This window comes from Gasterosteus aculeatus, chromosome 20 (assembly GCF_964276395.1).
Source record: "Gasterosteus aculeatus chromosome 20, fGasAcu3.hap1.1, whole genome shotgun sequence".
Lineage (NCBI taxonomy): Eukaryota > Metazoa > Chordata > Actinopteri > Perciformes > Gasterosteidae > Gasterosteus > Gasterosteus aculeatus.
The window spans coordinates 5,285,214-5,308,846 of NC_135707.1; the positions used below are offsets into that span (position 1 = coordinate 5,285,214).

The following is a 23,633-nucleotide window of genomic DNA, read 5'->3' on the forward strand; positions in this document are numbered from 1 at the left end:
GACTTTTGAAAAAGGCGCCCAGGTAGGTGGAGGATCATAGCAACTCAATAAGACCGCCATCTTGAGCCCCGTGTTCTCTGGGGAACCCAACACGTGCTCCCCATCCAGGGTTGAGCAAAGCAACGGGAAAGTATGAACGCGCCGCTTTGATGCGCGGTTAACGGAGAGCACGCCGAGCCCCACATCCTTGTTGAGATGAGAGGAAAGAGGCGCTTTTGAACCGCCGTGGCTCACGCTCCTCATCCCGTGCTGCTGGATTCATCAGCCAATACTCAACTTGTTGTATCCCCGACTGAATCGACGGGTGAAAAACAGCGTCGCCTCAAAAGGCCCGACGCGCCTCCTTTGATGAGGGCGGCGGCTCTAAAGCAACTGGTGAAGAGCAGGCGTCCGAAAAGGCGTGCCGCCGTGCCGCCGATAAATTCAACCCGACAAGACAGTTCAGATAAAATTGAAGACGGCTCTTCCACCTTTCAGTCGCGTAGGAAAGGCTCCCCATGCCCCCACCCGCCCGCTCCTGCAGGCAATATATGATCAGCGTTAATAAAGAGAGGGCCTCTGACTTGATCAATCACAGCACTTGGCAGCGGAGCCCTGCGAGGGAAGTCGCGTTATTATTATTTCCCTCCCTCGGGTTTTGTCCTGAGAAGCTGCATTCATCCTCCTGGCGTCTCTTTGCGGCTCTGCCTCCTCCTCCTCTTTCACACCCATCCCATCATCTCCCGTCTCTGAGGCCTCCTCCCACACGCCCTCCACTTCGCCTCTACACGCAACGGCCTCCCGGCAAGAGGCATTATGGTGTCAAGCACCACTAAAGGTTAATACTGCCGATTTCCACGGAACAGGCTGGAAGGGCTTCGATGGTGGCCCGTCTCGAGAGGTGATCTTGGCGTCGAGAGGAACAGACGGCACAAGGAGTGGCCGTCTTCTTCGAGTCCTCCTCGCCGCTATTGCCCCACATCGTCCTGGTGCTTTTTTTCCTCCCTACTTGTCTCCGAGGAGCGACCGGCCGGGCGAACGCGCCGGGCTGGCGAGCAATGTGGGGAACATGAATAGAGTGAGCGGGAGTCAGGTTATGAGGTTTTATCCAATAAGACAAATGCTCATCTCAGTGAAGTCTTTTTCTTTTTTTTCCTTTTTATCAGAACAAGAAGACCGATACAGATACAGAATATTGCCCCGCAAATTATCTCAATACTGTGGTGTGGTATCATAATTGAACAAGAACAAGGAGATTGCACAAAGTGATGATTCATCTTGTACTAAAGCGGTACATCTCTGGAGGTGGATAGAAACAGCGAAGAGTAATGAAGAGTAATTCCAGGTGAATCGTGTCGACCTGCAAACTGTGTGATAAGAATGCAGAAGTTCATTAAGTTCATTTGTCACCGACCTTTGGTTCAAGTTGTTTCGGTTTAATATGATTGATGATCAGATAAAGAAAAAAAAGTACAAAAAAAATCTTCTTTAGTGTTGCAGTTTATAGTCCGATAGAGAAGTTTGAATAAAAGCTGATGGAGGAAGATTGCGGCTGACACTTCGTCCTCCGTTTCCCGCCCGGCGGCTTTCTATTCTGGCCAAAAGCCAGGAGGCCGCGTCGTGGTCGGATAAACAAACTTGTATGTCAAAGTTCGCCACTGGTGCTACATCTCCACTGCAGAGGACGCCGGTAACGTTCACAAGTCACAAGCTTGGTTTCTTCTCCTCGAGCGGTGATCGGTAGGGCCAGTGAGCCGGATGGCGGGCGTGGTATCCATCCACAGAAAATAGATCCGACAATGAAGGGGCTGACCAAAGCTCGGCAGATCTGGATGGCGGAAGTGGGTCTGGTTATCGGGAAAGTGGGTTCTTCTAAAGTGCGTCACAAACCGAGGGGACGTATAGTTCCATTACATCGGTTTATTCTCACACAAACAACCCAGACTGATAAACAGCTCCACGGGCCAGAGGGCAAGCAGCCACATGTGCTTGCTTTAGTAAACTGAAGGACAGCACCCTGCATCCCTGCACACGGGACCAGTCCCCGTGGAACAAGTCCGCCCACATCCTTCAATCGATTCCCTCCTCGACGTCGCTCCGAGTGGTAAACTGCTGTCACATAAAACTCTCGTCTACCAGGAGGAGGCACTCTGGAAATATGTGACATATTCATAGAGCGGGTGGGTGGTTGATGGGAGTCGGTCCTCCACCGCCCACCCAATACGAGGAGCAGGCATGGATATTATTATTGCAATTCACAGAGGCCGTGATGTGCTTCTGACCTGAAAGAAGAGGCTCAGTATAATTCACAAGTTGCGCTGGCTGTAATCCTTCCGTCCTCCTCCACACTGTGAGGGAAGTGACCCCTCACTAAAGTGACTGCATGGGAAGAGATGGAGGAAACAGTCCTCGTGTGGCGGAACGAGGACTGTGGAACGGCGCAGTAAAAGTTGTCTTTTCCAGAAATTGATGGAAATTTTACACCTAAAGGGAGGACGGTGGAGCAGAAAAACAAGAGGGATGACTTAAACTGGATGTGAGCGTGTATGATGATAAAGAATAAATCTGCTGGTACTTAACGTCACCAAAACTAGTGACAAGTATTGTGTTATAGAACGTGAAGCTCCAAACCCATAAGAGAGCCACAATGTGTGACATGTTGCTTTACTATCATGAATACAGGCACTGTGGTCATAAATCCCACAATGACTTCAGGAATCAGGAATCAGGAAACATTTCCTTCTTCCCAACTTCCCAACAATTACACTATTTACTACTTTGTTTAATGGTCTACGGTGCCCAACTGTTGAGGCCCAATAAAAATACCTCAATCATATGCTGTATTTGAGGCATTTTTTTAAAGATTTACATTTCCAGGAGTTTAGTTCAAAGTACCAAGAGAGCAACGCATTCCAGAGACCAAGAGAGTTGCGTTCTTTTCATGGAAAAATATAGAGATCCTTTAGAATTTAGAAATAAATTTAAAATGACTGATCATATTTGGTTGACTCAAAAATACTTTCAGCACCAGGCAGACACATGAGAAATATGTGGCTGACCCAGATATGTATAGTTGTGAAGATGTGTTCAGGGTTTCTTTAGTAGCTCTGCATAATACAGCAGCTGGTAGCGCACTCAGAGAGGATCAGGAGAAGTTCGGCTTCAAGTCAGCTGCAGTTTACTGAGCCGGCAGGAACGGGAGACGGAAGTCTACGACGCTCCACTTTATATGTGAGGAGTAATCTGCCCGCTCTCTCCCACCGCTTTGCTCCGTTTAAATCATCCGCCGATCACACCGTCTCTCTCACCGTCTGTCTCCCCCTCGTCTCTGTCCACTCCTCCTTTGTTTTCTCCTGCAGTCTGGGTGAGCCGAGCGGGCTTTTGATGATAGTCATCCTCTGTAAATTAGCGGTGGACCAGGTGGGGGTTGGGGGGCTTCCTCCTCTCTTATATAGTGGTGGAGAGGCGTGGGGAGCTGACCCATCGCTGCCGGTGCTACTTACACGGCTCCCACGCCGGCTCTACCGACTGGGATTTAGAGGTGGCGGGATGCAGGACGGTAAGAAAAGAAATACAGAAGATATTTTTTTTTTAAATAACAGCAGATTTGGGGGATCGATGTAGGGTGGGGGGAGAAAAGCCTCGTGCCCTTTTACGAATGAACACTTGCCAGTTCGGATTGTCTGACTGTTTGACTGGAGGGTTCACCGGCAGGCTAAAACAGCAGGACTGACCTACATTTCACACACACACACACACACACACACACACTGGTTTCAAACGCGGTTTTGTTCTCGTCTAAAAAGGAAAAGCCTCTGAAAGAAAAGCACATGGATCAACAAGGGACTCGAGTAAAGGGAAAATGTGTTCAGAGGTGGCGACATCTTTCTTTCACCTGTTTTTACAGACACTTAATGGCTCAGGAAGGACCACGAATCAGTGAAAATGCAGCACACTGCAGTACAGACCTGAGACCAGTACCCTGATTCAGTGCAACTGGTCCAATACTGTTATTTTAGGTGTTTTTAATTCTGCTGAATTCAATTCAGGTGGGTGAGTGGCAAACAAACCACTTTACGCACCGCTGGGCTAAGCTAGCTGCTAGGCTAGCTCCTAGGCTAAGCTAGCTGCTAGGCTACATCCAGCTCAACATCTACCCTGCGCGGCACACGGTCTGCGGAGGACCACCACTGGGTCCCTAAAAGACAGCGGTTTGGAAAACGTCCCGGCTAAGTGTGTGGAGATTGTTGGCACTTCAAACACAGCCGTCGAATGACGGAGAGTTGAGAGCAAAGTGCACGAGATTCCACCTCCAAGATGATCACACGTGTGTAGTTTTGTGTTTAAAATACAATTAAAACAACTGTGTCTAAAATAAACATTTTCTAAAGTGATTACTCATTACTCGTAAGATGTAGTCTTTAGAAGAGTTTAGAAGATGAATGCACTTATTGGAAGTCGCTTTGGACAAAAGCGTCAGCTAAATGACATGTAATGTAATGTAAGTTGGTGAAAGGCTTGAAGCCGTGTGACTCAGAGGAATAAGGTCCTTCAGGCTTTGCTCTTCCTCGCTGGTGCTTTAAGATACGAGTTGGTCCCGTATGTTCTCTGCATTGTCAAACAATAGAAAAACTACAAACGACTTCAATGTCGACGAATCCTCGGGAAAAGGATTTTGGATAATCAGCGCGTGTCCAATTCAGCACGTTCGTCGGGCGTGCGCGACACGCACGCTCGCAGGCAGGAGGGGCCAGAGGCCCTGACAGACATCACATCATCTCTGTCGCCATGACTACGGCTGTCATAATATACGGGGTGAGGTGGAGGGGCAGCAGCTCCAGCCTTGACTGACGGATGTGACAGCTATATAATCCGGTTGGTTGGAGACACACACAAACAACACAACACAAGCACACGGCGGGGGGGGGGGCAGGTGGGCCCGGCCCGGGTCTCTGACAGCTTACGAGTCCTGCCGATGACGCACCGTACCGCTTCTTCCTGCGATAAAGGGGGGTGGACGCCAGTTAAAAGCAAATGGGCAGGTAATTTAATTCAAATAAAAGGGCCCGTGGTTCCACAGCTGCCCGCTGACTCGTTCCTTATGTCAACTATAAAAAGTTATATCATTTCTGCTCTCTTCCCAAACTCCAAAATAACCTTGTTCTCCGGGTGCTGAAAGTCATTCTAGCAATCAGGAAACCGCTTACTGAAGATGCAGGTAACCCAAAACCAACAGGAAGTCAAGCAGTCGCTCAAACACACACACACACACACACACACACACGCACACACACAGAAGAGAAATATAATAATATAAACCGCCACAGATTGATGACACCTAATGGTGTGAGATCACTGGAGGTTGAGTTTTTCATTTAAAAGAAAGGAAGCGTGGAGCACACAGCGCCGTGCCCTCTGACAGCTTCTGGCACAGCTACAATTCCACAAAACCTCCCGGCCGCAGTGCGAGAGCGTGCCAGAAAGTAAAACAAGGAGGGGGGGCAATTTTTTCACCGATTGCTGGAGGAAGCGACCCCTTCCCCTTCCGCTGTGTGACCACCGGCCTTTCACTGGACGGGGAGAATGTAAACACGGGGCTTTGTCTTGCAATTAGCTGTGGTTCAAAAGCTCCGGGGCCCTTAAACAATGATGATGACAAAAGGCTTCCTGCTGCGGAGTTTCCAGATTCGTTTTTATGCCACTACACACAGGTAGGAAACATAAAAAATCTCCCTGCTATGCTCGTGCAGCTCAAAAAAAACATTCCTCTGGCAGGTGAAATCAGTGAGTGGTTTATAGAAGTGAATGGTTGAAATAATAATGAAATGTTACACGGAGCTCCTCAGTGAAACTAACTCGCTATACGCCTTCTCTCCTCCAGGAGAAACAGAGCTTCTGGGTTTACGTGTCTCGGATGAAGAAGGGCACGGCGAGGACAGAGGTCACACGTGCCGTGATGAATTACAGTAGACTGCTCGTCCACTAATGAGTCCTCTCAGGGGGACACAAAAGGACGAGCCAGCAGCGCATTGATCCTCAGCGGCGTCTGTGGTGGGCTGCGGATTGTTTTGGACCCAATCGTGCGCCCTCGTCATCAAGTCTTATCTTTAAACGACCAAAGCTAATTTGCATCATTTGAGGTCACTTTCTGCCTTTTTTTGAATCATCACACGCACAGGGCTGGAAAACCATCGACAAGAACTGCAAAGACTGACTTGATTATAAATAATAATGCACACAATTCCTCACCTTATTAGGCTCTCTTACATGATGTACACATGTTCCTGGGAGTCATATATATATATAATAAAATGTCTTCTGTTGTACAAAACGAGGCGGCTGTTCAGCCACTAGAATTTGCATCACAATTAAAAAACGCAATTATGGTTTATTTAGGAAGCACTTTGGACAGATTGAACAAGCTAGCCAGCCGCTGATGCAACATGTGACCACTTCCTAGTTACAGTTCATAGAAAATGTGATTGTAAAAACCCTCCATGGAGAAATGATCCAATATCTTAATACTCCTCACTTATAAATAAACCGCACACAACCTGGTGACGGAGACGTCACGGAGGAGACAATCTGTCACATGCTAGCACCGAGCCTCATATAACCACGGGTGTGACCTCTGGTGGATTCTCTTCCCCGAATGAAACAAGTCAAGAGCTGCCTTGCTTTCGACATTGTGCTAAAAGCCAAATGCCAACTTTCTCCCTCTGGATCTCAATTGTGGTCTTAGCGGGATTCACCGGATGTGCGTGCGTATGTGTGTGTCGGGTGTAAGTGGTTGCCAGAGACAGAGTGTGTGTGAAGTGACACCGGTGAGTGCGCGCCCACGCCGTACACCCACAACGCGATGGGCAGGGAGGGAGGAGAAAGGAAAAGCTAATGGAGCGGCTGATGAGTAGACGTTTGAATCAATGGATGGGTGACAGAGTTGTAGTTTTAGTTACACAACCATTTAAAAGCAGCTGAAATAACCCAATTGGTTCATCTTTGACCGGGAGCCTAGTTAACTAGCTGCCAAAATAAATGCTGTGATATTAAGAGTACATTCCTAATTTGACCTTTAGGAGGGGGGGGGAGACAAACTGCTCACTGAAACTATTGTTAGAACGGGTTGCTATCTACCGAACACCATCATCCATAAATGATCATTTCACCTTGAGACTGCAGAGAAATGTCAACTGTCGCCTCTGGATAGCCGAGAAAGCCCGCCGGGCCTCCGTCAGCCACTGAAGCACGTTAATGACCCTCTGAGAGAGTTGCTGTGTGGACACACGGGGGCGGATGTTGCCAGGTGGTGTTTTTGTTGACCATCAAAAACAACTACGAGATGATAAATGGTAAACACGCGTGTGCTTGTGAAGTGACCACAGACAAATGCTCTGCAGTCTGCTGCTGCAGGTCTCGGGGGTTAGAGAGCCTGATCCTCCTTCTGCGGTGTTCAGACGCGGTCAGCACCGCCCTGCCTGGGGACTTTCGCTGCCCTCCCTCTAATCTGAGGGGTTGTCGAGGCTGATTAGCCCGCCCATCGATCACGCTCGCTCTCCCCGTAACGTTATATATACCGTATTTCTGGTTTATCATGTTGATGGTGTTAAAGCAGTGGGTGGCATTCATGCTAAGCCGCGACAATTCCTCTCCCTTCCGCCTTGATTCTATATCTCTGGCCTTTTATGATGTCTTTAGGGCTTAAATGAAAACGTGCCGGGTCTCTTTTCTATGCCACCTTAAGTCCTCAAATGAATCACCATCCCCAATTTCTGCTGCCATGTGCACCTTTACTATGGGGAAGTATTTGAAAGACTTGAAATGGAGAGCGATTACAGTAGCGGTGTCAAGGATACAGCGCCCAGTGTACGTATTGCAGCCTGGATGAAAATGAGGTCAATAGCATCCACCAGAGGTTTAAGAGGATTTATTACCAACTTGACTTTTAACTTAAGTTTGAAATCCTTCGCTCTTGAGTAATAAGTACTGTCTTTCATTGTGAAGGTTAGCTCCTCAGAGAGCGCTGTGTCACAGATATGAAAACAGATTGACTGATATGTGAGATTAACATCACTATGACACCTCGCACTGCATGTACCACGGGTTCAGCACTTGCGTTGTCTGTCACTTTGGTTTTTTATGCAAACGTTGGTCAATGCTAGCCGTTCTACATCCGTCTTTCCCTGAAACTTTGCACACACATTCATGGGATCCAGATCGGGATGCACTGATGTTTGTCTTCGAGCCCGACCATCAGGTTTACAACTGACCAGCCAACAGCGCAGTCAGAGCTAACAGCGGTTGATAAAGGGCAAATCACAGGGTGCTAACGGGAGATAACGGCTGATAACGCCGTACCAAAAGATACCATTTATGTCAATAAAGCGCAGAGGGAGATATTACTGCCTGTGTCTTTGCAAATGGACGTTTCATGCTATATTACAGAGAATCTTTGACTTTGTAGTTTAATGTCAGGTGGTGTTGATTAGCAAATACCTGCCAGAAAGCTAAATGTTGTTGTCATTGTGAGCACGTTAACATGTTTGTGTTAGCGTTTAGCTAACGGCATAGCCGGGCTGCTATCATCGCCGATAGTCACTCTTCTGTCTGAAGACACTATTCTATTTCACAGAAAAACATCAAATCAGGGATTGGCGAAACCGGCACAAACAATCACCTTAAGCCACCGTCCTGTGACCGTTGCTTAGGGGCACTCGGAGGAATTGCTGTGCCGTTTTTAACTCAACAAAACCCAAGACCAAATGGTCCAAAAAAACAAATCACAAAATCATTTAGCAATGGGGTCAAACCTGCAGCGGCACAGTGTGACTTCCAATAATGTTCTCATCCTATTCAGCAAAATGAATAGCTTTGATATAGGACTACTTAAGGACACGTGGATTACAGCAGGCTGTGTGTTCACGGTTTCTCACATGAGCTGTCGGTGAATTAATCACAGCGATGACTGCTTTCTGTAGCATCTACGTCGGCTCACGCGTGAGGCGGCAGAGCAACGCTCCTGTGAAACAAGAAGCTTTTTTTTCTGTGCAAGAGACCGTGAGATATGCCCTCATCTACCGCCGAGCCCAGGGAAAGAAATGATATATTTACTGATGGCCAGTGGGAGAGATGAAGGATTAAAGGAAGGGCTGCCGCATGGACGGGAGGATATTTACTCCTGAGCCTGCTCCATCTCCACGGCTTTATTAGAGCAGCGCCGGCCGAGGCAGCACAGCCTCTAAATGTCACCGCATCCTTCGACGCAGTCGCTATTCCTTTTCAGCCCGCTGAAGCCGCCTCGTTGCCCCCCCCCGCCTCCGAGGGAGGGAAGGGCCTGTTTTGAACACCACTCTCGCACCGCTAAAGCACTCGGGTTTCCTCACAATGTTTCAACAACTTGTGACTGACCGGGGATCGGAGTCCTTGTTTGTTCAGTCTGAGGTGTATTTTGGAGAAGATCAGGGGGGGGATGAGAAACCGGAGAGGCATGACTGGGATAACACAAGAGGGGACATGAATGAAAACAGCAACCAGACCCAAACCGCCCTTTGGCAAGGCACGTAGCATCCTTTAGAGGACTGGAGTAGACACTGTAGGTGTCCCATAGGGTTGAGACCAAATGTGAGCTGTGATGCTGCTCAAATTGAGCTGGATTACCGAAAATTGACTGAAAAAAGAAAACGAGTAGGTCCCATTTTTCTATCACATACACTAATCTTTTTACGGCGGCCCGTGTCCCTTTGGTCGGGGCCGATAATCAGGGGTGGAAAACATCCCCACATCACATAAATCTATCACTGATCTTCTTACTCACATCGCCACCGACCACGAAGCACACCGATGGTGTGACTGAACGGCATGCAGCCGAATCTGAAACATGTTGTGAGTCATTTGAATATGGAATAATGCAGCGGGAAATCCTCTTATGTCATTCTAAATAAAGTTTTTTATATGAAGTGTAATCTTTAATCCTGCCATCCCTTCTATATCAGTAATAGCCAGGTTTTAGCGTAAGCTCTGCCATTTAGATTAAACAAACTGTGGCATCTCCGTGGCTCCTTTTCTCCCGCGGGACGGATCGGCTATTTAAATGGAACCAGCTGCGGCCGGGCGGCGTGATATCTGCTAAGCCACAAAACAGATCAATCTGGGTCAAATGTGACGTGTAGTGCTGCGGGTGACTTTAAATCATGTGTCGTGTCACAGTGTCGCCGTTAAGCAGCTACGGGTCATTTCAGCCGAGACCAAAAGACCAACTTCCTCCCTCTTTCTGACAGAAAGATGCCGAGGCCTCGTGGCTTTCCAGAGTAAAAACTCACGACAGACACAATTAGCCTCCGCTTCCACTCCAATTGAACTAGAAAACAAAAAACTAAAATACGGGCACACCAAATTTAAATAAAACGGCCCATTGGCGTACTGTGTAATGAAAAATGAAAAAATCCCAAGGAAATTGCCTTGATTCATATGCATGGTCTAAATTTGTTGCCTGTTGCTGAGGAATCGGAACAGCGGCTGGCCAATTACCCACCCGACTCCTGCTGGCCCTCGGGGGCTATGCTAATTATGGTCACAGAGGGTAGCGGCGGAACGCGCTCGCCAAAATGAGGCGGGAACCTCCGAGGCACTTTCTCATCTGGGACGATGGCCGTCACATTCCTGCCGGTGTTTGTCTCCTGGCTCAGCTCGAGACCGTCGGACACAATGTGCACTCAGGTATTAGCACACGGCTATTTCAGGAGAAGGATTTTCAGGGAGTGGAGCGAGAGCAGATTTGTAATTTAAACCGGGTTCATTTGGGACACGAATGGATCGGGAATGGAGATTACTTTTTGTAACATTTCACTTTAGCTGATCAGATCTCTCCTCTGGTTCTTGAACTTCATAGTGATTAATGCGAGTGTCTTGGAAGAGATCAATGTCCCAGATTTTTTGGAACGCTCGCTCTGTGCAGGCATTTTTTTTCCCATCCTCGCCGCGATAACGACCTCGGCTAGCCGCATTGAACTTGCGAACCCGTCACACCTGTTCTCCCTCAATTTCCCTGGATGGCCTCTTCAGCGGCGTCCGCCGTGATAGCGGGTGATTGCGTTCCACTCGCCAACCGCGACCCTCGGCCGAGGTGGCGACCTTCACGGCGAGCGGACCTCTGAAGGGAGGAATGTGCTCGGCTAACAACGGGCTGTCAAGCGGTGGAAAGCGGGACATCAGCGGGACGCCGTGGGACGCAGTGACACGCGGTGTCGCGCTCCGGCGGGGGTCGAGAGCTGCCTCGACTGGAACGCCATTGTCTCCGCCGAAGTGACGGGCCGTTGATAGAAAACTGACACACAGAGACGCATTCATGGGATCACAGCGGTGGGATTAAACGTACCAACTGAGTATGTAAAGTACTAAAAATTATTAAAACAATGACAAATAGGAAGAAGATGAAGAAACAAATGACCTCCACATTGAGTTCATGAATAAATTGATCATGTCAAAACATAAAAAAAGTTTAATCAATTTTTGTCGACTGAGTCACAGGTGCCACTGGTCTCAATGTTCCCTCTCCACACGAGGTGAGAAGGTAGGAGCGAGGGGGTCGGCGTGATCAGGGGCTGGAGGTGACTTCTGCTTAATCTAGGTAGGGGCGAGGGGGGGTGGGGTGGGGGGAGTTGATAAACGGTGATCAGATGGTTGATCGATTATTTTGCACCTGTTGACGCCTCGAGGCGTTAAAAACAGTACCAATATTGATTTTCAAAGTTCTCCGGCGCACTTTTACAGCGTGTGCTTGTTTGAACACAGCGTCACCCGCTCCGCCACCTGTAATTGCTTTGTCCTCAGGCACATGTGGAGTCTTGACAGCTCAAACCCTGCAACCTCGTCGCTTCAACAACAGGCTTTAATGAAGCCTGCACACTGTACCTGAAAGGGAATGATGCACCTGCCGTGTGTGTGTGTGTGTGTGTGTGTGTGTGCCTCTGCATAGGCGGTAATTAGCAGTTGTCTTCGCTATTAACACATGAAACCTGCAGGATGCAGCAGAACGTGTTACATCTATTGTGATCCTGACTCCCCACTGCAGCTTGTTCTAACGAGAAAAAGCCACGGATCTGGGAACAGGAATCCATAATGCAGAGCACCAGACAGAGAAGCGAGAGGAAGAGGTGCAGAGGACCGGGAGCACCAGGAGCAAAACAGACGAGAGGAGAAAAATAACAACAAAAAACAGCGTTTGAGAGGGAGACAAACTTCCTGCAATCGCTCAACGGCCCCAGAAAGAAAGTGTTCAATCCATTATCATCACCACCACCACCATCATCATCATCACCATCACCACCCTCCTCCTCCTCACAGTGGATATAATCATTCTTGTTTTTTTGCTCCAGTTATCCTCACTGCCACCTTCAGAAATATCACTTGCGGCGTCTGGCAGAGCCCGTTGTCTCTATCCGCCTCATTTGAATAAAATTCTGGGAGCAAAAAATAAAGAGAACTGTCTCAACTCCCAAAACAGATACATCATATTTTTTTAGAAGGCAATAAAAGCAGTGCAGGCCCAATTCCCCACAGTTCCCAAGACAGGGGCTGTATTTCAGCTCGACTCATCAATATGCAAAACATCAGAGCATTGCTTGCCACAAGAATATTCCCTCCACTGCATACTCTGCAAATGTGCACAAACATCATCGCGTTTGGGTATTTTTTTCTTCCTTAAAAAAACAAAAAACAAGAGTCGATTGGAAATTTAAGTATGCAAATGTAGTGCAAACATACAGTGATAGCATTTTGTGGAGATGCACTGGGATTCAAAGCCTTAAATTGCCTTGTGTGATTTTAATACTCTACAGGCAATTGTGAAATCAAAGAGGGGTGGGAAAAAACAGAAAGGAAGAAAGAGATGACTCTAGGGCTGAAATCAATGTTTTATTTGGAAAAAGTGAACAAACTCCAACCGCAGGCTTACATCTCAGAAGCACAGAGCCTAAGAACACGTACAGTGTGGGAGAAAGGTGGAGCGGCGTGGGAGAGAGGCGTAGGCACCGTGACCAGTAGGGTGGATGTAGGTTAAGTTCGCCCCCCCCTCGGCCTGCAGTGTTCCCTCTGCCGTCCTCCTCCTCAACTCAGTTCCCCGGGCTGTTAAATCCCTGCTCCCTTAATCTCCTTACTCAGCTACATCCTCTTTAAAGATGCAGAACCTCGGGAGGGACGTGGCACACGTCAACTGGGAGCTGGTTTTGGGCGGAGGCGAGGGCGAGGCAGGAGGAGAGGAGTGAGTGGGGGGGGGTGTTTGATTCAGTGGGAGAAGTTGCGCAGGTTTTTTGTTCAGTCAAATGTGTGTAGGTGTGAAAAAAAAGAGTTTTTCTGCGTAATTGAGGATTTAATCAACGTGTTCCTCGAAGGACTTGTTTTTCTCTCAATGTCCATCAAGAATAATCACCGCAACATCTGCACTCTAGAAGCTCACATTGGGGTTGTTGGCTTCCTCACACATGTCAACAGTGATAATGTGTATGCACGTACTACATGTATGGATTTCACGCGTGCGCGCACACACACACACACGCGCGCGCGCGCGCAGTCATTCCAGGCTGCGGCTTCCCACGCGGGAGCGATGTTGCGCGTCAATGCCTCAATCGATCATCCACGCGGCGTAAGGCTCAGCGGCAACATCTCAGTGACGGCGCACCGCCTGACACTCGGGCAGATGAAGGAAAAAAAACATGGATCACACGCGCCCTGCGTGCCACGTGCCATTCAGCGAGATTTTCTGGGTCATCTTTCGAGCTTTCTTTGAAGTTTGGCAGCGGCGCACCTGAGGACAACTGGCGGCCGAAAGTGTCTCACCTGGAGGCGTCGTGCGAGGACGTTTTATTTCTCATCCTCACTGACCTTAAACGGTCAACCCGGTCTAAAAGTTGGGGAGAAAAACAAACCTTTTTCGTCGCGCCCCCCCCGCCAAGACGCCATTGTAAAACGTGCCGCACGCGTGTAATCTGTGATTAGTGGTTCGTGCGGGTAACGGTACCTGTTTCCCAGAAGTAGACGGACTTCCCGTCGTCCGTCTGCGCGGAAGCCTCCCGGCAGCCACACGGCAGCAGCAGCAGCAGCAGCAGCGTCACCGAAAGGTAGCGGCTCCCCCCGGTCCTTATTGGGAGGGTCCCCGCTGCGCCCCTCCACCCGCGCCCCATGGTCCGCACACCGGACAAAAGTAGATCCACCCAGCGAACGGCCGGTAAAGAGAAAAAAAAATACAAAAAACAAGAATATTTGAAAAAAAACACACACACACACACTAGTCCAAAAGGCACGCAGGAAGAAGTGAAGTGGGCGTCTGAGACAGTGCCACCCCCTCCAACCCCCCTCTCCCGGGTCCTGCAGGAGTTGAGGTCCGGCACTTGGGTCTGGTGAAGGAGGGAGACAGAAGTGGCTCCCGACCGGACGGGACGGGCTCGGAGGAGTGATCCGTCAGCGGCTGAGCTGCAGGCGCACGGTGCGGTCTTCCTCCTCCATGGCGTCCTGCGTCCACTGCCTCTGTCCTCTGTCCTCTGGCTGCGGAGCGGTGACAGTGGGCGAGCGTCTGCAGTCTCTCTCTCTCTCTCTCTCTCTCTCTCTCTCTCTCTCCCCCCCTCTCCTATTCGCTGGCTCCTCTGCTCTTGTGCCACCCTGCTTTTGCTCTCTCTCTCTTTTTCTTCTGGAAATATTTTTTCTCTCCTTGCCTCATGTTCTCTCACTCATTACCCCGTTTTATTATCACACTCTCTGACTCACTAACATGTTTTCGTATTCCTCCAACCCAGTGATACTGATCCCCCCCCCCCCCTCCCCCCCTCCCTCAACCCTGTCTCCCTCCCTCCTCCACTTCCAGTGCTGGGAAGGCGACTGGAGACCATCAGTGCGCACACTGGTCTCAGAAGCTGCCGTAAGCACTGCTCCGAGGATCAGAGACAAGCAGGGCTTAATGCAAAGTGAGAGCGCGAGGAGGAGCAAAACACTGAAGCAGAGAGGGGGAGACGAGGGGGAGGGAGCGTGTTTGTGCTTGGGAGATATGTGAAAGTGACAATGAGGATGCACAGTAACATGGTGGCACTGGGATATGCTCAAATAAAGAGCTGCCCTATAGCTGGCATTTAGACTGAGTGATTAGACCTGCCGTCGTGTTTTGGGTCTAGGGGTCAAGGTTTGACCTAGTAGGGTGAAAAGCAAAACATGGGAATCAAATTCCATTTCATGTGCTAAGCGTGGGCAGTGATGGCCGGACACTCAATCCTTTTCCATCAACTCAAACCAAAAGACATCAGCTACAATTTAAAATAAGATTTGTTTTTTTGAAGAAGGTCAAGTAACTTCCATAAAGAGCTGAACTCATAAAAAGAACCAAACTGAGCATTTTCTGGGGACTGTTTTCCGCAGTGGATCAATAGACATTTTGTGCACTTGTGAGTATTTACAGGTGGATAGATTATCACTATGGGGGGGGGGGGGGATTATCCATTAGTTGAGAGTAAAACCCTCACTCAAAAAGACAGCTGGATCAGAAGGGGGGGTGGGGGGGGGTACTTGATTTCTCAACCGATCTGACTGCTGTCGTCAGGGTTCGGCAGCGTCAGCCGGTCATGGCGCTTTCTTCCTTTTTAATACTCCGACCGGACAGTCGAGTGGATGCGACAGTCTGATTAGTGCCAGGTTTACAGAAGACCGACAGGAGCCAATTATTCTATTATGTATTCAAGTTCGAGGCAGCGGGACTCAACTCTAATGCCAGTATCCCTCAAGGTACGGCTCCTCTAAGGGCAGCTGAAGGCTGGAGGGCCTCGTTGGCAAACAGAACAAGTGAGCGGCTGGATAGCTGCCTAACATCTGCCTGCCGATTATGGTTGGTTTTCTTTCCACGAGACAATCAGGAAAATAAAGGCTAATTTCTCTTGGTTGTTAAAAAGATGGAAAGGCAGAATGCAGTCAGTTGGGCTGTCCAACTGGTTTACTTTTGGAAGTAGGTGACATTGTGCAGAGCATCTTCCCTTCATCGGGTCACAGCGCACAGCACACAGTCTACCAACGCACAAAGTCTGAGGAGAAGGAGGCCCAACGATGGATTGGTTAGTCATGTCAATGAGGGTGCACAGCCAACATGTAGGGAACCCAGCGCAGTTCCACAACCCGTCGGAAAAAGCACACATCAGCTTGGAAGAGCCGGAGGAGAAGGACCCCCGGGGACATGTCAAAACTGAGCACTTATTTGAAATAACTAATGCACACCACAAAACAATCCAATCCAACCTATCCGATGCTTGCTTGGATAGGGTGTACCGCATTGGGGCGACATTTGACAATACAAAGCAAAGACGTATGTTACATTTAGAGCTTAGATCTGCTTTCTTTCACTTGAAGAATCAAAAGATGGGAGTGCAGTGATTCTCTTTGTACTTATTTTAAAGCCAAAAAAGTCTGTCATCCTTCCGTCACCGCATATGACTTGACAGCGCAATAACAGTGCTAGGTGTCAGCCTCTTTGCCGTTAAACATCACCCGTGAGACGCCCGGTGGATGCGGGTAGAGTAGATGAGACGAGGCAGCTGCGGGAGGAAGTGCCAGGATGAAAAGTCACCGCCAACCTCCACCTGAATACTGGCAGCACGACCTTCATGAGGAGAGCGATGGCTTCTGACCGTTATCTAGTGAGAGGAGCGGCAGAGATGTGTCAGTCGGGCCGGTCTGACCTCGGCACCCCAGATGGGCATCCAACCAACACTCGGCTTCAGTGGGCCGATTGATGTTTTAACGGGATTCAGAGCGGTGTTTGGCTTCCAGCCGGACAGGGAACTAGGAAGCTTCTCCATTCACCAACATCGGAAGTGTTCTTTTGATGATTAGTGATTGATTAACAATCTTTGGTTCATTTTGAAAAGCAATCGAGTTGTTTTTGGGTTGTTAGAAGTCAATAACACACAGGATCGTTTTCTGAGAAGACACGTTAGAAGGAAGATGAAAAGTGGCAAACTGGGTTTAATCAGTTGTATGCATCTGTTCCTTCAACAACTACTTCAAGTACTATTCACTACCTTTATTATGTATGTTACAGAAAAGAAAGTAGGTCGATCAATCATCCCCTCAACTCAGAAATATATGCGATAAATATATATTTACTAGAAACATGTGGGAACTGGAAGAATACAGCACACATACACACTGAGAATGGACTTCTCATGCAATCGTGTCCATCCGTGAAACCGCTGAAATTAACAAATATTTTTTATTTGCATATTCATGTGAGAAGCAGCAGATGTTCTTGGTTCAATGTTTAATTCAATGCTTTGGCATTTTTTGTAGCTTCAGACACACATAATTATCAAAGCCAAGTACTTTATCTGTTAAAACACGTCTCGAGAGTTTTTTAATTGTCTGCCAAGTGTTGTTTTAACTAGAATTGCTACAAATATAAAATAATGACTTTTATTTGAGTTTGAGCTCATTGGAACATACTGTACATGATGTTTTTTTCTTTTTTATCCATATACTGTGAACCTAAAGGGCATTTTTCATCCTCAATCAACAGAAATCAGTTTGATCAAAGGAGAGAACATACTGTGTCGTGCTGAAGTGAGATATGAGGTTAAAATACTGATGATAGAGGTCATTCATTGGATCACCAACAACAGCACATCTGTATGCTCTGTACATCTGTGTTGTTCCTCTTTTTCTTAAGTAGTTTTTCCTAGAAACTAACTAATTATTCAGCACGAATAAAGCGTTCTACTGCATACTGTGCAGTTTCTACGGCAGTAAAATAATCCAAAAATCACATAATATCCGTGATAACGAACTACAATTTGTGTGTCTCGCACAAATCTCTTCTTGGTTCTTTCAAGTGTACAGATCTATATACATGCATATTTATAGATATTTCTGCATACATACGACCAGAGAAGCTTTTTTTTACCTGCGTGGTTGCAGCAGAAGCTGAGTGTGGTGACGAGGTGTTTCTGCACAGCACACGCACCTCTCCTGCGCATATTTAAGAGCGCCTGCCGGCTCGTTAAAGTCAACACATGTTATGTCGTGTATGTTGCAGGTTCATTGATCAGCTGCTCTGACTGGGAACGTATTTTTCATGCTGCGATTTATCAAATCCAGTCCGACTTGCTTCTGCGCCTCAAGCTTTGTTCGGTTCCCTTTTTTTTGCTGCGTTTTTTCATCTAATTTCATTGATTAGATGTTTTGGAGAAGGCAGCAATGTCCTCCGAGACATGCTTGGCATGAAAGAAACAATTAGCTGCAATCCATGCATGTAAATCATTCCTCGCTGTACAGTACAGTAAATCCAGGTCAAATGAAGTTAATGCTGTTTTTGTTGCTCCCCTGGGTTCCAGGTTCATGTATTATATTATTATTGTTATTTAATTTGCTAGTAGCCCAAAGTTTGTTTGGGTTTTGTTTAATGAAAGTGTTTCTCCGTGTTGCTTTGTTCCTCCGAGGTGGTTGCTTATCAGGATATTGTGCGTCATTTCTCTGCCTCTCGGTGAGCGTGTTTTACTGTTTAACCTTGAGGACCTGTTGTATAATCAAACACTGCATCTCAGCTGTGACACAGTGACAACACAGGACGGGAAAATGTATTTAAGTACGGCAATATTACATTTAGAGAGACCCATTACAATAAAAACGTTTTTAATCCGTGGTTCTCTCCCGGCAGGAGAACCCTGATTAGTACTTTTTGGTGACAATTAAAGAGCAGCTAGCTGTATTGACTTCATTATTCTGCTGTTTATTTGCACTATTTGTGTTGTGCAGTAATAAACTGTAATGGTTTGCATTATTTTGTGAGGTGGTGGTGTGTTGCTTGACTTTCTCCGGCTACCAAACGACCGTAATCTCTGTCGCGTGAGTTGCTGGTGACTTTCACGGTTTACATTATTACTCAGTGGCTGTAACCCGTTCCACCTGTTCCGAAGTGATGTCACTCTGACTCTGTCACTAAGCAACCCAGACATCACATTAGTTTTGTAAAGTGAGGGAGAGAACATGGGCGGTTCTTGGCTATGGACTAGTTGGATTGCTTCATTTAAAGCTATAATATGTTTTACATTACATAGATTCCCAGTTGCATTTAGAGAACACTACGTTTTGATACACAACTTTCTGATGTGTTATGTAAAAAATGTAAATCTTTAATTGCAGCTATATTTCTATCAAGTCATCTTATAAATATTTAAAATCCATTAATCTTCAGAATTATCGCCGAATCGTTTGTTCTGTGTTTCGCGGCCAGCTGTCTGATAAACGGTCGACTCGGTCGCTGTGGAGGAGATGGATGACGGTGATGATGGTGTTCACTCGACAAGAGATCACAAATATTAAAGTTGATTAATCAAACGCAATGAATCGTCAAAGAAAAACATTATTGCACTGCGTGTAGTGAATTCTAAATCAGCACTCGACCGGAGAAACACAGCGACCGGGTTACTGATGGCAGCATTAAGACTCCTGGCGTCATCGAATGGGCCTTTTGTTACTATTTCTCTTCTACTGAAGTAGAGCAACGTTGCCGTCAGTCAAGCAGAGCACTTATCACCACTATGTCGTTCCTGTGGAAAAAAGAGATAAATTATTAAATCCTTTAAATTGAGAAGCTGAAAACTGGTGTTTGATATTTTCAACTACTATTTAAATATTAAGATACAAGACAATGTAAGAGCCTGTAATGTTTCAAAATCAAAAACCTAATTTGTGATCATTTGGTTTCCCAAATTAAAACTCCACTATTTGACGAACCTGTCGCACTTTGAAAATGATTGATGGCGGGCGGGAAATTGCCACATACTACAGTCCTTTCTTAAAATGACAGCAGATGAAAGGTAACGCCCCCGGCTGTCAAAGCGCTGATGCTTTAAAAGACGCAGCCTTTGTTGTCTGAGCTATTGAACATCCAAAAAGTCCCGAGTTGATATTACAGATATTAATATCACCATGTGGCATTTTTCTCTCTCCGCCTCGGTCTGCAGTGCTTGAAGGTAACTTATTGTGATACACACACCCGGCCTCTGCTGTGGTGCACATGATTGACAACGGGACGTTATTATTCTGCCTTTAAGTGCACAGGGAGGAGAGAGACACTGGCCTACAAAGAATGCATTGAGGTTATAAAAAGGAATCGTCCTGCTGCTGGGAACAGTTCATAAAACGGCCTGTCAGAGAAGCCTCATTCGGACTCAACAGAGTCAAATCGCACAGGAAGTGGTGTTGCCCAAAGTCTGGGAATGACTGCTCCTCTCCAAGTAAGAACTCAGGAGACTGGTGGCAAACCATATCTTCTTTTTGCGTTCCGTTATAACTTAATATCCCAACTAATCACATTGTGTCCAACGGTCATCATCATCAGAAAATAACAGTTAAGTGGAGCTCAACACAGACCACATCCATCACTTCTCTTCGTACCTTTCACAGTAAAAGCACTACACATTTAACTGTGTATTTAAGTGTTGAGGAAACTCAACACTTAAATACAAATACACAGTAAGGCGATGCAACATTTAACTGGGTCAAAGGATCCTATCGGTCCTCCGCCTGAGTGAACCTTTTCAAACTATAGATTTATAAACATTTGCAACTGTTGCAAACTTGCATCCCTGTCATTATGTAAAGCAAAGACCATCGCTCAGACGCTGCTCAAAGCAAAGTATCCTTATTGCATCTTCAACCTTAAAACTCGTGTTTTCCATCCACTCGAAAACAAATAGTGACATTAACGCTCATTGAGACAAGTGAAAGAGACGTTGCATCTTTTTCACCCCAAACATTGTTTGTATTTGTGCTGCGTTGTACGTTGACCGCATGCTGGAAGTCTATTGAAGTGTACCACAGCACCGGTGGGACCCTGTGAGCCGGAAAGGTGAGCGAATTCATCACACTAATCTCACAGAAGGCCGAACACCATTTCAAGGTAAACTGGGCAAAATCGCTTTGATAAAAAAAAGAAATACTCATATAACTTGTTTTTCACACAACAACAAGAGAAAGTGAAGCATCCTGTGACAAGGCGACAAATCGCTGACATCAGACAGATTTGACTAGAGAAGAGTGTATTTATTGGGTAACGAATGATGGTTTTAAACAAACTCGTGATGAGGACACGACATAGAGATATAATATCAACTGACACGATAGAAGTTGTCTTTTATTTGCACATCCATCATTTAGGGAGCAACATTAGCGTCCATCTGGAGTGGAGCTTTGGGCCACATGGTGAAGTCCAACATTCATATCGGGCTCTTTAGCTGCTAAATGCTCCGGGACGCTCACCAGCTTGTCCCCGACTGGGTCTCCCGGCCGTACAGTGCTGAGCAGGCACTTTGCGCAGGGACACGAGAGACTTACTTATTTGGTACATTGTTATCCCAGAAAGTTTTGATGATAGATTTATTTGAATTGTGAGCCGTCACGTTTTTATGAAACGGTACGGCACTAAACATGAATGGCAAATACTGCACTCGCTCACGGAGGCCACGGGGGCCGACCCGGATGGTCCCTGGAACTGGGTCTCTGCAGAGGAAACACGTGAGCGCAAAAAGGCGACGCGATGCCGCGGCAGCGCTTCGCCGATGGTATAGGGAAGCGGAGCGGCGGCGTCTTCGAGGGATCGTCCACCGAGCTCGCGGCGCGTGAGTGCAGCTCATGTGACACAATGAGATCAGCGTGCCATGCGACAGAGGACGCAGCTCTGGGATGTACGCACACGGACTAGTCTTTGTTTGATTGAGCGAGTGTGACCAAGACACTGAGGGGAAGACATACAAACCCAATACACAAATCCAATAACACAAATGGCACCGTGTTTGTGTCACACAGCAACATTTGTGGAGCCTGTGCGATGAGTTTTGGGGGTTATGGCTGAAAGAGCTTGTTCCTCTGTGGATAGTTTAAACTAATAATAATAGTAGTGGATTTCCTGGCAGATGCAATACAAAAAAAGCCTTTTTATCCGTATTGTGTTTTCTTCATTATGCAAGCTTGATTGTGTTTGTAGGCGTGCCGATTTCCACAGAATGAAAGAAATGAGGTTGAACCAGACGTGCAACGAGAGAAACGCTTCTGCCTGCACACAGTAAGATGAAAACGTTTTTTGGCAGCGCGGTGGGGCTGCTGGTGGGGTCTCAGTAACTGAGCTTCTTCAGATCCGATCTGCAGTCACACTCATTTGACCGGGCCGAGACGGTCTTTTCTGCTCTGTGCTGCTAACGTGGACGGTAGTCGGCCGGATCATTGTGTAAACCCTCAACATACCTTGGGCATATCATTAGTAAAGGGAGACCAACATGTTTGCATTTGTTCATTAGAAAACATTAAATTACCTTTTTCTACGTAAACTGTAGAACCTGACTCCAGCTCACTCGTGGTCGGTGCATCTACATTACGTCCCAAAGGGTAAAATTTGAGTTTCACACACCGTTGGCCGACCAAATGGATGTGACACCGCAGCCGGAGGATGGAGGAAAAGAGACGTTTGAGTCGTTGAGCACAACGTCATTTAATTGAGTAAATGTGGCAGCCATACATCTTCCCTCAGACGGAGGTGCTGGGGTGATTTGCCCGGAGTAAAAAATAATAACCACATTTAAAACATGTCTGGGGGGACGGTTCCACAGTGAAGAACCCCACATTAACTATTGAAACAAACTACAACATGCCTCAGATGATGCGGCAGAACTGTAATATTTGCAAATGCTGCACAATTTCGTAAAAAAAGGGGGGGGGGGGGGGAGAAGAAGGATTTGCCTCTGACGATAAAGCAACGGGAGCAAGAAAAGTTCTGAGGCAAAAGATGTGAACTTGTTAGAACTGTGTCCCTCTGATCTACAGGGAGCGGAGCCAGTAGAGCCGTTTCATGTAGTTAAGCTCCACCCAGCTGGCCCTTGTTTTCAATCCGTCCCACGTCGAGTTATTCATTTCAAGCCACCAGAGAAATAATTAACTTGAAAATAAACTCGCACCATCTGAGAGTATCAAATTCATCTATATTTCATTCCCTCGACCCGTGCTCTGATTAGCAACCATTTAGAGGCCGAACTCTCTCTTCATCAAAGTAATCCGGTCCCTGAGCGTGTGACCTGAAGGCCACCCGGAGTAATCTTTAGCACAAGGTAGATAATGGATTTATGAGATCAACTGTGTGGTCAGAGGGCTTCTACGTCTCTCCGGGAGTCTCTTCCCCGGATCAGAGACCCTCGCGTGCCGCCAGAGAACGGAGCGCCAGACATTCCTAAACATTTGACTAAAAGCCGCATGGCGAGATAAATATTTACTTTGTGTTCAAACGGATACACAGAAACCATCAGCGTCTGTTGTAATATGCATGCACAGCGAGCATGATGATGTGAACACTAATTCTCTCTGCCTGCAATATGTCTGCACGTTATGGCAGCGGGGATCTATCTGTCTCCCTCTCACACATTCAAAGAGTAGTTTTGCACACTCAGATGGCCATCATTCTGATCCTAAGAAAGGAATTCACACTTATATATATATATACATAACACTAAAATGCTGAATATTCAGCGGTGAACTGTGGGAGCCGCTGAATAAATGTACTAAATGACACTAAAGGTTTGAATTCTGAGCTATTTTACTGGGATTCCATTTGCAGGAAATTTCCGTTACATCTGGCTTAACTGTTG

At 47.1% G+C, this 23,633-nt stretch overlaps 1 protein-coding gene across 1 annotated transcript in view; it reads right to left on the reverse strand.

Annotated features, from left to right (window-relative positions):
- thsd7ab (thrombospondin, type I, domain containing 7Ab) overlaps positions 1 to 14,584 on the reverse strand; it is a 93,339-nt gene extending 78,755 nt beyond the window's left edge. Inside the window, exon 1 of the mRNA XM_040164405.2 lies at positions 13,991 to 14,584. Coding sequence (XP_040020339.2) covers positions 13,991 to 14,153 — 163 coding nt within the window. The 5' untranslated portion in view covers positions 14,154 to 14,584. The remainder of the gene's footprint in view (positions 1 to 13,990) is intronic.
- Positions 14,585 to 23,633: the final 9,049 nt, after the last annotated feature.